General features: G+C 38.3%; 2 protein-coding genes across 2 annotated transcripts; both read left to right on the forward strand.

The window, feature by feature from the left end:
* Nucleotides 1-8,711, forward strand: LOC137723332 (ABC transporter G family member 25). The gene is made up of 3 exons (XM_068462501.2): nucleotides 1-229; nucleotides 634-1,450; nucleotides 7,487-8,711. Exons 1-3 carry the CDS (start codon nucleotides 125-127, stop codon nucleotides 8,518-8,520), a joined length of 1,956 nt encoding a protein of 651 aa, XP_068318602.2. The 5' UTR covers nucleotides 1-124; the 3' UTR covers nucleotides 8,521-8,711.
* Nucleotides 8,712-13,333: 4,622 nt separating this feature from the next.
* LOC148697140 (uncharacterized) lies at nucleotides 13,334-15,092 on the forward strand. Its single transcript, XM_088693462.1, has 3 exons — nucleotides 13,334-13,793; nucleotides 14,422-14,604; nucleotides 14,659-15,092. Exons 1-3 carry the CDS (start codon nucleotides 13,334-13,336, stop codon nucleotides 15,090-15,092), a joined length of 1,077 nt encoding a protein of 358 aa, XP_088549588.1.
* The last annotated feature ends 1,836 nt before the right edge of the window (nucleotides 15,093-16,928 follow it).

The following is a 16,928-nucleotide window of genomic DNA, read 5'->3' on the forward strand; positions in this document are numbered from 1 at the left end:
TCACTTGCTCTCTCATATGCTTCTCTCTCTAATCTCTCTCTAAGTCCTAAGTTCTAGACATATGCCCCTATTATTACTTCAAATAACTATTAACTAAGAAACTATATATACAGTAGCAGCAGAGATGGATTTTAATGGTGGAGATCAAACTCCCAACGGATCAGATCACTCACCGGATCACTTGCCTTCCTTAATCTCTTCCTCCAATTGCTTTCCCATCACTCTCAAGGTAACAATTAACAATATTCGCAACTGCATGTCACGGTTGACCAATATTTGAAATTAACTTGACTCTACCTTAGCTAGTTACCTATTTTCACACCGGAGGTACAATATCCAGAGCAACAACCCCAACAGTTTGGAAGATATCTTGAGAAAAGATTCTTATACAACATGTCCATCTTCCTATGCACCACGGGGTCTACGAAACTTATGGACAGCCATACTTCCTTCTTTTATCTAAAGACGAAAGAGAAAATACAACAATAAAAGTTAACTTTTATTAAATAACCATATGTAGTTTGATTTAAAATCGAGTTGACTACAATTTTCTTGACTGTACGTACTAGTGCTTAGTTCACATACAAATATATATGTATGCTGCTTATGATGATGATGATGGTGATGATGCAGTTCGTGGACGTGTCTTACAAAGTGAAGATAGACAACAAATCACAGTACAGAGACTGTTTGTTTGGTCACAAGGACAAACCCAGACAAGAAGAACAAGAACGGACTATTCTGCATGGAATCACAGGAATGGCGTCCTCCGGAGAAATCCTAGCCATTCTCGGCCCATCAGGAAGCGGGAAATCAACGCTCCTCAACGCCCTTGCCGGCAGGCTCAACCGCAAACATCAGGGCACCGTCCTTGCCAACGGTCGAGCCCTTACCAAAACCGTCCTCCGTCGGACCGGCTTCGTCCCTCAGGACGACGTTCTCTACCCTCACCTCACCGTCCGCGAAACCCTCGTCTTCTGCGCCCTCCTCCGGCTCCCTCGCACCCTCTCCAAAAAGGAAAAAGTCTCCGCCGCCGAGTCCGTCATTTCAGAGCTCGGCTTGCACAAGTGCGAGAACACCATAATCGGCAACACCTTCGTACGTGGCGTGTCGGGAGGGGAAAGGAAGAGGGTGAGCATAGCGCACGAGGTGCTGATGAATCCAAGCTTACTGATTCTGGACGAGCCGACGTCGGGTCTGGACTCAACGGCGGCGCACCGGCTGCTAAGCACGCTGGGGTCGCTGGCTCACAAGGGAAAGACGATCGTGACGTCGATACACCAGCCGTCGAGTCAAGTGTATCAGATGTTGGACTCGGTGTTGGTGCTGTGCGACGGAAGGTGTTTGTATTTTGGGAAGGGGAGTGAGGCCATGAACTACTTTGGATCTATTGGCTTCGCGCCGGCTTTCCCCATGAACCCTGCTGACTTCCTCCTTGATCTCGCTAATGGTATGTCACCCTTTCCTACCTTTTAATTATTATTTAAGTTAAATTAATTTCCTAGCTTACTTAAATTCTGCCAAAATCTGATGTTTTGTTTTTTATTCTTCAACTCAACAAATGTTGGTGCGTAACTAAGATTTGAATAATGTTTTATAAACTAAATTTGCAAATTAAATAATGTGTCATCAATAAGAAATAAGTATATTAATTAACAATTGAGTAATAATCCATCATCAACTTCCACGTCATTTTGATTCGAAACATTTCTTCATCTATTTGCAAGCTAGCTCCCTCACTTGTGAACAACTAAATTGTGTTCGACATAAAATATGTGTGGTCATTAAAGTTGCTAAACCTAGCGCTAATATCATAAATAAAGTTATGATTTCAACATAGAAATAATTGGTTATACTGGAATAGTGGACAAATAGAATGGTGATTGGGGTGATCCAAACATTCAAAGTCAGTGTCTCAGTCAGGAGTAGTAGTGAGAGACCAGACATATATATGTGGGGCAATTACTTCTCCATACTTAGGATGTGAGTTACTGCTGTGGATCGATGTACTGATTGAATGTGTTATGGACTTGTATCATGGTTATATATTATAGGGTCGCTACATTCTCATGGCTGCGTCCTACTTATCGAGGGTGTCACGGCGCATTGATCATTAACTGCCACGAGTCCACAACTTAGGTTGTCAAGTAGCTATTTGTGCTTAATTACTAGTGTTCTTTAGAGTAAGACAAGGCATTTTTTAATTCTTAATCTTGATTTTCGAGTCTCAATTACCGTTACCTTTGTTAATAAACAGACAATTTAGCAAGGGCAAATCCAGATTAAATACCAATTTTAATAAAGAATTTAAAAACACAAAAACTAATTTTAAGAAAACGACCAATTCCTTCTCATTTGATTTGGATCAAGTCACAAAATAGAGGCAAATACTCTTATAAGCATAGGAACATTTATTTCCTTTCCTATGCACATGACCTACATACCACTGATTCTATTGCCAGAAATTGTCGCCAACAACAATCATTTGGGCCGAAAATATTTTCATGTCACCGAAACAGTTCAAGTCACTTTTTAACAGTAACTTAAAAAAAAAAAACAATATGTTCGACATTTCATGTGCAATTATGTTTTTTCGTGTTGGTCCATTTTTCTTTTTTTACTTGTGTACACAATAAAATTATAAAATTTATGGGAAAATTTATTACTTAATATGGTTTTTTTAATATCATTGTTGGATAGTGATATTGAGACTAGAAAGTTTGATCGACAGGTCTCTAAAATTTGATTGTCTGTTCTTCAAAAATTTGTTCAACCAATCAAAGGAAAAAATTATCCAGTCGAAAAATGGGATAGAATTGAATGGCAATCGTGTAATTATTTTGTATTATTTTAATATTTTATAAAATTGTTTTGATTCATTTTTTTAGTTGTACCTATTCTAAAACATGTTAGTTAAAAGTTTTCTTAGTATTGGAAATTAATGATGGTCATGTTAAAAATGCTTTAGTGCTCTCCACGTGTCTGGTTTTCTTTAGACTAGATGGATGATCTTTTCTTGAATTGGAGAGCTCGATCACTGCTCTTGCCACACACAGATTTAGATCCTCTCGGAATCCCTTCATTCGGGATCATAAGGATCAATGCATCATAACCGTTCATCAAAGATTATATGAATATTATTTTTTTTTATATCTTTCACATAAAACAAGATTACTTTACTTATAAAAATATAAAAAATATTTAATTGTGACCGTACGATATTTGATGAACGGTTATGATGCATTGATCTCCATGATCTCCAGTAAAGGAATCCAGAGAAGATCTAAATCCCACGTACACAATCTCTCTCTCCCTAATGTTTTCTTAATGTTTTGACCTTTGACTGGTACCTGAAAAAGACTCTTTGTTTATTTAATCCTCACTGGCATCCTTTTAATAATAAATTAAACGTGTATAGAAACTTACCCATTGTATTATTAGAATATGCTACTACGGTAAGCTCATTAGTTGGTTCTATGCAAATCATTCTATTTTTGTTTCAAAAATTAAAATAAAAACAAATCATTAGCAGGTGGGGAAGGATAATGCTTTATGCGGTGCAGAACCACGCAAAGATGGTTTTCATTGATGGATTTTGACTTGCAAAGTATTCCTAATTTAGTAGGAGGTGGATTGAAGGGAGAGAAATATGCGGTATGGGATAGTGTGCTGAGGAACGAAATAATATAGTATGCAGAGTGGGATGTTAGCCACTACCACCATATATCATATATCCTTTATTTCAACAGGGATTCAATTATCTACTTTATGGGCTACACGTCTTAACTTGGACCGTCCACTGAATCCCGTCACTTCAATTCCCAATCAAGTTGACCTGTCTTGTTTCACTGAGGATAGTGGATCATGCATGCTATGTTGCTTCGTAAAATATAAGTTCCTTATGTCAGGAAGACAACCCTAGCTCGCAACTTAAAAGAAAAAGGCACACGGCTAATTTGTATGGGGTAGGAACACCGACTATCAATCTTGAGCTACAGTTCTGGGAACCAGGAAAATTTCTCTGTTCTAACATGTAGCCAACGGCCACGATGCTTTTACCATTTGTTTAAAATCTCGAAATTACTAAACTCACTCCACCATTTTAGCATGGAATTGTTTGAGAACCTAGAATATTGAAATGGGACTGGTTTATCGGCTTCAGTAGTTGTCAAACATTATCAGACCAACAGTTACGATAGTTTCGGTGTATTATTCAAGTTGCTAGTATTAGTGTTCGAAGGGAATATGAGTGGGGTTTGTCACACCCCTTTACAAGAGCTACACCTAAATAATACACAATTAAGCGTAGAACAAGTGCTCTTTGACTAGATATCTGGGAATTTTAATCCTTTTTATTCTTGTTTAAGGCAGAAAATGCTAAACTTTAGAGCATTAAATAAACTTAGAGAGGTTTCTTGTCCTTATTTAACTTTGCCTTTAATCTATTCCTAGACAATAAAATGAGATATACATTGTGGATTGAGGTGGAGAAATTGATGACGGAATTAGTGGCGCGAGAAACCATCAATTAGTTAAGGAAGCATAAACATTTGGAAGTTGGCGAATCATATCATTGTCTCTTTATTGAATTGGCTGATCTTCCTCCTCTTTGGTGAACCCTTCATATATGTTTATTACTCTTTTAAATTATCTATAAAACATATTCTCGATTGCCGCCTAATCTTAATCTTAATCTTAATAGATAGATTAGCCTATAGTTTCCATCATCTTTATTAAATGATATTAGTACTTATGTAGTAGCATAAGACTGCAAAAATAGTATATATCTATATGTTGTTTTTATCGGGAATAATACTTGCGTCCCATTTTTGGTAAAACCTCTTTGATCTCATTTAACTGATTTTTCTTAGACGAACCGTTTTATGAGGAGTGACAATGAAATGATTTCTGAAATAACGTTACTTAAGGTGCAACTTTTAGGGCTAATTGTGTTTTATAACAATTTTAAGTATGTCCTCAATGATGCGAAATCACACAAAATGATATAATTATTTGATCATTTGATTAAAAAACAGTCGTTTTAATGTTTTCGTACGTAACCGTGTATGTCAATATAGTTATCTATGTAAGATCATGATATTTTTAACTTGAAATTATTGAGTAGGAATTTGGATAGTGGACTGGATATATAGTCCAATATCGTAACATGATTACAACAAATTTTCTCCAGCATTCGTTTAATTTGGCCACTTTGAATAATTTAAGTGGGTTTTCTTGGTCACTGTCTATGCCTTTTTTAGTTTGAAAATTAAAAAGTTCAAAAGTAAAATTAGTACAATCATTTCCACTAAATTAAATCAGAGTAAGTGATGGCCACCCCTTTAGTGGCAGCAGCAACATTAGTGGATGCTCACCTTGTTAACTTATTATTTGTTTGCACATGATGACACATATAGGCTATGTTTTCAACCATTAGATTATATAGATTATATAGATTATGTTTTCAACCATTAGATTATACGTAGTAGTATAATCAAATAAATATGACTATATGAGTACCGCACCAAAATGTGCTATTCGGTAAACGGACCAATGTGATGACTGATGATCTAAAGTAAAATAAATAAATGGACCAATGTGATCAACCGCATCATAATCGGTAATTCCACATTCTTTTCAATGTTTTAAACGAAATATTGAATCCATGCAGATAGCTATATCTATTTTCGATTATGTAAACAACACTTGGACCCTGACAAGTAAGGAAATATCATCCTTACACTTGTAAGGTGTCGATGAACTATTTATTTTATTGCTAAATGGTTTTATAATGAAACATCGTCTTCCTCATTGATATTACAATATTATTAGACTATATTTAGGACTTGAGCATTTTTCATTGTTGTCATGATGATGATTATTTTTAGGAGAAATTAGGTTCTCATCCCTCTTTCTTATATTCCATTCATTAAAACCTTATTTCTTTGCAATTTTTTATCAAGGTCCTTAGGTTTTAATGAGTGTCATTATTTCAATAATAAAATATTTACATATTAGCAAAATTAAATTAAATTTCTAAAATATATTAATTTAGTATTAGAAATGTTACGTTTGGTGTGTGTGTGTGTGTATATATATATATATATATATTTATGGCTATACTTTGTAACATATACTTTTATTTTTAGTTTGTACCCAATTTTAATTTGCAACCATTTTTTGAATCTGTACTAAATTTCTTTTTAGTTGTACCCATATATTAATTACTTTTTGTACCCTTTTCTTTCAAAGATTTATATGTAGTCTAGGGCTTGCTCTTTTTTTTTTTTTTTTGGTACCCATTCTACCATATAAATGTACCACTTCTTTATATGTAAAATGTACCAATTTTTTTTTTATGTAAAATGAACCCAATTTTTCATGTAAAATCTATAAATTTACGCCTTTTTCAATTTCAAATGTACCCTTATTTTAAAATATAAAATAAAACATTGTAGTTTGTGAAAAACTAAAAAATCTGATAAGTGTAAGACGAATTATCAATCTTTGTAAGATTATAGGGAGAAATTAATACTAAAATTTAATATTTTGTCTTTCAATTAAAGTATTCAAATTAATAAAATTTTATTCTAAGATTTTGGTATAATAAAATTTCAATCAAAATAATGTATCCATATGAATTTTTGGGTACATTACTATACAACTGATTTACAATTTTTTAACACAATGGATACATTCTTTTGCTATTTATGATTTCATATTATTACATTGTTTTTATTCATTTATTCAATAAAAAATTTTGAAAACTTTTTACTGTAGCCGTTTCATATTATTGCATTGTAATATAATGAGGGACTTTAAATCTAGAATTTATATGCCAAATATATATATACACACACAATATGGGATTATAAATCTCATAAATGTCAAACATATAGAAAAATACATATTAATATTGATATAATGAGGTTTTCAAAGTCAAGGGACTTTGATAAAAAATTAAAAAATTAAAAAAAATTGAATACCATTAAAGTTTTAGTTAAAGAGTGGGGACTGAATCCAAAGTCTTTCTTATTTTTATTATTAATATGAGAATATTAGGTTCGGCTAGGTATCTTTTTGATAGACCACTTAATGGTTTCGATGAAGTTAATTTTCTAGATAATGAAAGTTTAGATCAATATAGATTGTAAAAGACTGATGTTTTGAGTTAGATGGTGTAATGGTTGATGAATCATAGTGACCACAAACAAATGTATCAGTATGTAGATTTATAAAATAAAAATAAAAAGTGTCTTTAATTAGATACAATTTTATGCACACTTTGTTAAACTTCGTAATTAATGTTCTGCCATAAATTTGGGCAATTTCTTCAGCTGCAAAACATGGTCTTCAATTCTTGGTAGGATTGAAATTTTACCGTCTGGAATTTATCCATGTGTACTTTGGTGGGAGAACTATATATACCTTCCAAAAGAAGTGATTCAAATTAGAAAGTAACTAATTCATTGAACTATGTATGCAGGAGTGTGCCAACTTAATGGTCTAGGCGAAAGGGATAAGCCCAACATGAAAGAAATCCTTGTTTCCTCATACAATACCTTGTTGGCTCCCAAGGTGAAAGCTGAATGCTTGGACAATACCAGTGCAGCAACAAAAGAAACGACTTACGTTCAGAGCCATTGTTCAAAAGAGCGGAGAACAAGTATTGGTGATATTGGTTCCACTTGGTTCAACCAATTCCATATTTTGCTGCAAAGAAGCCTCAAGGAACGAAAGCATGAGTCCTTCAACTCGCTGCGAGTTTTACAGGTAGTGGCCGGTGCATTGTTAGCTGGTCTAATGTGGTGGCAATCAGATTATTTAGATATCCAGGATCGTTTAGGCCTTCTCTTCTTCATTTCTATATTTTGGGGAGTCTTACCTTCTTTCAACTCGGTATTTGCATTTCCTCAAGAACGTGCCATCTTCATTAAGGAGCAGGCCTCGGGTATGTACACTCTCTCTTCGTATTTCATGGCTCGAATGGTTGGAGACCTACCGATGGAGCTTATTCTTCCTACAATCTTTCTTGTCATGGCTTACTGGATGGCTGGATTAAAAGCCGACATGGGCGCTTTTCTATTAACATTGTTGGTTCTACTCGGCTATGTGCTAGTGTCACAAGGGCTTGGCCTTGCTTTAGGCGCGGCAATCATGGATGCCAAACAGGCCTCCACAATAGCAACAGTGACAATGCTAGCTTTTGTGCTGACCGGAGGATATTACGTGCATAAGGTTCCGTCTTGTTTTGCTTGGCTCAAATATATTTCTACTACCTTTTATAGTTATAGGCTGCTAATCAATGTCCAGTATGGGGAAGGTAGTAAATTATCATCCCTCTTGGCCTGCTCATCTCATGACCATGATCATGCAGGTGATCACAAAGCAAGCTGCAAGTTTGTCGAGCAAGATGTCGTAAGGCAAATTAGCCCTGCGACGAGCGTATGTGTCATGTTGTTTATGTTTTTCGCATATAGGTTAGTGGCTTACCTTGCATTGAGACGCAGTAAAGTTTGAAATAATTCATACAATAATTACTTGCATTTGGATTCCTTGTTCTTCGAAAGACCTCTTTAGTTGTAATTCTCTGAAATGGATGAATTTATTTTTCACTGTGTTTGTTTGTGCAAGTTGATGGATCGTATGTTAGCAACACTGTAATCATTCAATGGGATCGACGAAATGCAATAATATAGCGATCTTGTATATCTTAAAATGTCATATACTAATGAAGTTACATTGATGAATTAATTCATATATGTTACATTGTAGTTTATTTTTTGGTCAATACATATTGTAAGCACCTTAAAGCAAGCGATCTGTTTGATACACAATTCAAACTTTAGCCATACCACAAAGAGAAAGGTCATTCCGAATGTGCATGCGTAGGCTCCAGGTTTTAAACGAAGCTGCAGGATGTTATCTATATATGGATTAAGGGCTTCCTTGCTTTCACCAATTTACGAATAAGCTATTCCTCTCCGATGCAATGGAAATTTTTTGGTGGAAAAAAAAATGAATAACTAAATCTTGGGGGCAATGGCCTATGTAAACAAAAACAATTTATTTACACACTTGTCATTACTATACACAAGACAGTATTACTATTGTTGGACATATTTGAAGTGTGATGAATATATACTTCAAATTATGTCCCAGAATGTTTAAAAACATTGCTACTGCTTCTTTGACATAGATACTCTCAGCAGTCTCGCTACGCAAGTGATCCTGCTTGCTTTTGGTATTCCAGAGAAGCAAATCTTAATCGATCCTATATTTGAAGGGGAGTGGATTTGAGAGCAGAAAATGAATGAAAGAATGCCAAACAGGCCGATCATTCCGCTGGCATGTTGTATTAGCGCCTCTGTTTGAATGGGCAGCCCACGCCTAACCCATCCCAGTCTGTTCTAACGTAACTTACCCTTTCTTTCAAGACTTGGACCAATTAAGTTTTGAAAACACATACTTGGTAACTCGAAGGTACACAGCTTTAGTTCCATTATGTAACCTATTTACATGTTATCTTCTTTGCTAATCCCAATCAGTTAATGACTCTCCGCTACGGAACCAGCAACAGTACCAAGTTACTTTTGTAGCTATAACTGTAATGATGGTACCCAAAATAATCTTCATTTCTTCTTCATGTTTATGTGGAAACCTACATTTACAAAATATACGTGAAAACTATTATATTAATTAAATTTTTTTTTATCTAAAATGGTTTCTGAGTCTGGCATAATTATTTACTTTGGTCTTTGAAATTTGAAATCGATAGAAGTGATCCATGAGTTTGTCCACCATTAATCCTTTTACTCATTCTGTAAAAAATCTTCATTAAATAAGGATAAAATGACAAAAAAATCCTCAATTTTTGTCAAATCATTTTGGACCATTGTTTATTAAATTGAGGGTATTTTTATGATTTTGGTCCTGATTTAACATAAATTTTCATAGAGTGACCCAAATAATTGTTGGTGGTCAAACTCAGGGACTACTTCTATCGATTTCAAATCTCAAGGACCAAAGTGAGGAGTTATGCTAATCTTAAAGACCATTTTGGCTAAAAAGCCTTTATAAAATAGAAAACTAGATTTTTTTGAGCAAAAATAGAAAACTAGATTTTAATCTCTAAATAACATGAATTTAGATTAATGCTTGGTACAAGATTCAAAATTGAGTTTAGTCCCCTGGTTCTATTTAAATGTTAGCATTTATATTCCATGTTGTGGAGCAAAAAATAATTGAGAAAAATATGGAGGTGACAAGTGGATTCTAGGGTTAAAAGGACAAAATTACCCTAAAAGAATACCATAACTCCTACGCGTAAACAGTGGATAATCATGACTCAATCAAGGTCAAAAGTGCTCAAAATAGGTAATTATTCAAAACCTATTTCATCCATCCTCATCAAATCTTCTCCACAAGGTAACCTCCAAATCATTTCTTTCAAATTATATTAATTAGCTAATTAATTGACTTATTACCCAATTAATTTATTAATTAGCTAATAAATTGTGAATCACACCCCAAAAGCCACCCAAGTGGCCGTTCCCCATTTCTCCTAAAGGGGCCGGTCACACCCCTATAAATATCACCCTATTTTCTCCAAAAAACTAAATTCAACACCCTTGCAAAATTCTCTAAATTCTCCTCAAAATTCTAACTTTGTCATCGGAGATTCTTCGGCCAAAGCCCCCCCCACCCCAATTCATCATGGGCGTGTGAGGCTCTTGGCCTTGAACTAAGGTGTTAATTGTTTTGTAGGTGCAATTTTGTCCAAGAAGATGGAGGCGGAAATTTGCATCCATAAATTGGTGCTTTCATTGAGAGTCTTGATTAAATGCTCATAGAAGACCCTATCATTCAAGGTTTTTCGTTTTCTTGTTCATTTGTAGATTTTCCGTACATTCTTATTCTTGAAATTTTTATTTCTAAAAATTCTTTGATAAAACGTAAAAGAAAAGTACAAAGGCAAGAGATTCGGAAACTTCGACGAACGGAAATTCCAACGTTCAAGGATAAGGACTGCGGCGATCTACAAGGCTCAACATAACGATGAGTGGAGCAACGCCACCCCCACGGGGCACCACTGTGGCAACCACCACGGTGGCCACCACGGCAACCACCACGGTGGCCACCACGGCAACCACCCTCGACAAGGTTCATGGTGCCATAACCACGGCCCAAGCCGTGCCACTTCAACCTTTAAGGGCCCAAGCCCTAGTCAAGCCAACCCGAGCTGCTTAAGCTCAACGCATTGCCAAGCCGAACCTTAGCCTCGCACCCACGTACGCCTCATGTCGAGCAGCCCACTCCTATGGCCCAGCTTGCTCTTGCAGCCTAGCCTTCTCCTGTGGCTTTCCAAGCAGTCCAAGTCGGCCCAAGATTAGTTCAACCGTCCCAGAATACTCATCTTACCGCTTGATCAAGGAAAAGTCTGACCACTTGTTCAATGTGAAGAAGAACCCAAAAGAGTCGTTCCGCGACTACATGAAGAGATTCAAAGTAGAGAAGGCGAAGATAGTTGGATGTGACGACTCAATAACAACTACAACCTTCCAAAAAGGATTCCCAATAGACTATCCACTGTTTGAAGAGTTGATCATGAAAGAAGATCTAACTCTGACAGACTCTTTCGCTTTGGTAGAGAAGCATGCATTTTGGGACGAGGCTCGACGGGCAGACAAGGCGCCCGAGCAGCCTCGAAAAGAGTTTACAGTGGCTCAAAAGAAAGAGGATGGGAAGCAGTCCGGCAAAAACAGGTAGGAGACCAAACATAGGGACCGACCCACAACCAAGGAAGGCCTGACGGCCAAGAACTACTTTAAGTTCTCAATCCCTATCCCTCAAATCCTTCGCGACATCAAGAACAAGCCATGGCTCAAGCTGTAGAAACAACCAAAGGGAGATACTTCTAAGTTGGATCACACCAAATACTGCGCATTCCATCGAGGACTCGATCACATAACTGACGACTGCTACACTTGGAAGAACTACCTAGAGAAGCTCGTAAAAGAAAGTAAGGTTGACAGATACTTGGACAAGCCAGCTGCGTAGCCTAGAAGGAACGCAGACGACGACATAGAGCCACTAACCAAGACAATTCGAATCAATGGCATCTTCGCCAAATTTGAGCACTTGGAGGCCATTAACAACTCCAAAAAGAGGAAGATCTAGCAGGTTCTACTAGACTCAGAGGTCCAAGCGGTCGACACCCAACCTAGACCTATCGTTGGCTTCACTGAGCAGGATGCAAAAGGCATCGAATTTCCACATGACTACACGCTAGTTGTATCTGTCGAACTAGCCCATGTTATAGTTGATAGAATGATGGTTGACAATGGAAGTGCATTCAACCTACTTCAGCTCTCAGTCATTCAAAAGATGGGCTTGGAAAACATAATCATATGCTAAGTGGAGGTACTCACCAGATTCAACGGGCACACCTTGATTGCCATCGGCCACATTACACTTAACATGAAAAGACCGCCAGTTGTCTCAAAGTAGACGTTCACGATTGTAAGTGACCCACCTCCCTACAATGAGATTCTTAGAAGACATTGGCTGATCAAGCTGGATGTCGTCATTTCCATCAAGTAAAAAAAAATTTGATTCAGCATCTCAGGAAGAGAAGTCGGAGAAATTAGTTTGACCAGGCCGCATCTCGACAATGCATTATGCAAGTGTTGAAGGAATCAAAGAAGAAGACCTTTACCCCGTAAAGATTACTGAGGTACGAAAGGACGATGAAGTTACCCAATAACAATTACAGCAAGCAGATCAAGAAGATGGTGCCCAAATAGATGAGATAGGATGGAAACCTAAAAAAGATGCTGAGGACATCATTCTTGATCCCCAGCAGCTGGACAAGACAGCTAGAATTGGCTCACGTCTAAGCCGAGTCGAGAAGGAAGAACTCATGGCTTTCTTTAGGAAAAATTGTGACATCTTTGCATGGTCACCTTCCGACATGCCTGGCATCGACCCTGAGATAGCTTGTCATAAGTTGCACGTCGACCCCGCTGCCAAACCGGTGATCCAAAAGAGAACATATTTTGCACTCGAGTGAATGGCGATCATTGAAGCAAAAATTGACAAGCTACTGGAGGTCAGATTCATAGAAGAGGTAGCGCACTCAGCATGGTTTGCCAATGTCGTGTTAGTCATGAAGAAAGAGAATGCCAAATGAAGGGTTTACGTAGACTGCACCGACCTCAACAAAGCATGCCCAAATGATCCTTATCCATTTCCCCAAATCGATCTACTAGTAAATTCAAATTATGGGAACTAGCTACTTAGTTTCTTGGATGCATACTTCGGCTACAACCAAATGGCCATGTACGAGCCCGACAAGGAGAAAATCACGTTTGTGATCAAACGAGGCACCTACTGCTACAAAGTCATGCCCTTTGGCCTTAAGAACGTGGGAGCCACTTACCAAAGATTAGTAAACATGATGTTCAAGAAACAAGTTGGGGTAACAATGGAGGTCTATGTTGATGACATCATGGTAAAGGCCAAGCAGTGGTTATACCACATTGGCAACTTGGCAGAAACTTTCAACATCCTCAGAAAGTACAAGATGAAGCTCAATCCCACCAAATACACATTTGGAGTATCTTTACGCAGATTCTTAGGGTACCTAGTAACCCAACGAGGAATCGAGGCACATCCCAAGCAAATTCAAGTGATCTTAGAGATGAAATCTCCAACTACCTTGAAGGAGATCCAAAGCTTAGCCGGACGAGCAGCCGCTCTCAACCACTTCCTTTCGCAGTCTACCGATCAATGTAAGTCATTTTTCAAGGCCATCAAGAGGGCACAATGAGACAAATGGGATGAAGAGTGCGAAAAAACCTTCCAAGACCTGAAGAAGTATCTTACATCACCTCCCTTATTATCTAAGCCGGAAGCAGCGGATCACTTATACATCTACTTGGCAGGCTCCGAAGTAACAGTAAGCTCTGCCCTCATATAAGAAGAGTTGGGGACCCAACTGTCGGTATTCTACACTTCTAAAGCTCTTGTCGATGCGGAAACTAGATACTTGAAAATCGAAAAATTAATTTTGGCACTAGTTGTTGTGGCTCGGAAGCTTAGACCATACTTTTAAGCTTATACAGTCATCGTCATAACTCAATATCCTCTACAGTCAATCTTACATGGTCTAAACACTTCTCAATGAGTGATGAAGTGGCCATTGGAACTTGGCTAATACGGTTTAATTTTTTTGCCCCGAACAACGATAAAAGCCCAAGCCTTGGCCGGACTTTATAGCAAAATTCACACCTAGCCTAGGCGACCCAACAGAGCGACCCAACAACGCCCCGAAAGTAACCGAGTACACCTTAATTGTGCCTACTCCACCCGATGGAAACTTCTGGCATTTCCATGTTGACGACGTATCCAACTACAAAGGCTCAAGAGTAAGCGTGGTCCTTATCACCTCAGACAGTTCAATGCTTGGGCAGGCGATCACTCTAGGCTTCAAAGTATCCAACAACGAAACAGAGTATGAGACCCTATTAGCAATCCTCCAAATGGCAAAAGACTTGGCGGTGAAAAAGCTTGCAATTGATTCTGATTCCCAACGAATCACCAGTAAGACTACTAGGGAATACATAGCATAACATCTAAGGATATCGTAATACCTAGAGAAGGTACGCAAGCAACTTGAGGCATTTCAAACTTACATTCTCACTCAAGTTCTGCCAGCATATAACGTCCACGCGGATGGGTTAGCTGGCCTAGGCTCCGCCCTCGACCACCAACTCAAACGCTCTATTCCGGTGGAGTATCTAGACAAATTGAGCATAGAGACTGAGCCGGCAGCTGAAGTATCATATGTTAGTATAACTCCCAACTGGCAAAGTTCTATTATAAAGTACATGGTCAGTGGCACACTCCTCACAAAAAGATTGGAGTCTAGAAAGCTCCAAATAAAGGCAGCATGCTACTACATATGGAATGGCATTCTCATCCGAAGATCCTACACCGAACCACATCTCTGCTGCCTAGCGCATCTGGATGACCTAAAGGTTTTAAGCTTAATACACAAAGACATTTATGGAAATCACTCTGGTGGCTGATCCATAGCACAGAAGGCTCTTAACGCAAGTTACTACTGGCCTACCATGCACTAAGATGCTAAGGAGTTAGTACAAAAGTGTGACCGTTACCAACGTTACAAGTTGATACCAGCACTACCTGCCAGCCAACTATACCCGCAGACGACTCTTTCGTCTTTCATCTAGTGGGCAATCGACCTGGTAGGGCCAATGCCGCCTGCTACTGAAGGCAAAGACATAATGATCGTGGTAATCGATTACTTCACCAAATGGGTAGAAACAAAGCCTATGATAACCATGACTTAGACGGACATAGATCGTTTCATATGGATGAACATCATTTGCCGATTTGGCATCCCTCAGTCTATTGTCACCCATAATGGCCTGTAATTTGTGGGTAAAGATTTTGCAAAGTTCTTCCAAAAGTATGGCATCAAGTAACACATGTCCACGCCGAGGTATCCCCAAGGCAATGGGCAGGCCAAAGCATCTAACAAGACAATCCTCGACTGCCTCAAAAAATCATTCTCTGACAAGAAGGGAAAATGGCCAGACGAACTCCTTGGATGTCTATGGGCATATCACACCACCAAAAGACGAGCAACCAGTGAGACTTCTTTCTCTTTGGCATTTGGTTTAGAAGCAATCATTCTTCCTAACATTATCGTGCCAAATATCAGCACTTTATTGCCAAGCATTAAGCAAAACAGTAAAGCGATAACCATAAGCTTAGATCTGGCAAAGGAGAAGAGCGAGCAGAGGGGGCACATAACACAGTATGCCATTTAAATGGCTACCCTGGAACCCTAAAGTTGCTACCAAGTGCACTAAGGTAGCTTATGGTTTTCAAACGACTACCTAGGGCTTGCCATTCGAGCAATAAAGCCATGCTAAAATTATATAACCGCACATTCTTGTGAAAGGTTAAACAAGCTAGCGTGCGTATACGAAGCCTTATCCACTGCCGACATGCTACATAGTCGATAAGCTTTACCATTACCAAGTGTAGAACAACCTACACCAAGTCCTAAAATGTTGTGATACTTGCTACGCAACCTACGGAATTGGAGAAAGCCAAGGTTAACAGCCTAGCGGTTATGCGGACTTGTCTACTCTTCACTCTTCAGCAGCTTGGACATCCCATGACTACTCGATGGCCATACCTTCAGCAGTTGTGACGCTCTCAGCAGCGGTACCATCCAGTGCTTCACCCTTAGCTGCCCTAGCCTAGACACCAACTTCTCCAACTACTTTACCAATAGAAGACTCAAAAGTAAAGGCGAGCAAGTCTTCTAGAGAAATAGAGAAGGCCTCGAAGTCATTACTAGAAAACTCAAAGTCAGACTGCCGCCCAAAAAGATTGTCTACATAGCCCAGCTTGTAGAAATCAACTTGACTCTGAGTAAGCGAAGTCTCGAACCCAACCTTCTTACCCTTCAATTGCTCATTCTTCTAGAGTAGATAAGCATGAGCCCACTGCAGCTCCTCCACTTATTTCTTCAAATTATCATTAATCTTCAAAGCCCCTTGGAGTTCCAACACTTGAAGCTCAAGCCTATCAACAACCTTCTTGAAGTGGATAACTTGGTTATAAGCAGCGATCAGTTTTTCATCCTTCGCATAAACAACAGAGCGGAGCTCAAAGTCGGCATGCTCAAGGTGTTGAATCTAAGGTATGTAACATTTGATCTCATTCTCTGCACTTTCATACTTTACTTGGATCACATCAAGCCTAATCTTCAAATCCACGATCTCTTAGCGAACGGTCTCAAGCTCTAGAGAAGTGGGGGCAGAGATATTAGACCCATTCAAAGCAACAAGCTCAAATTCCAGCTTCTTGACTTTCTCGGCCGAGGA

The sequence above is a fragment of the Pyrus communis genome, chromosome 5, assembly GCF_041283825.1.
Source record: "Pyrus communis isolate YQ-2024b chromosome 5, ASM4128382v1, whole genome shotgun sequence".
Classification (NCBI taxonomy): Eukaryota; Viridiplantae; Streptophyta; class Magnoliopsida; order Rosales; family Rosaceae; genus Pyrus; species Pyrus communis.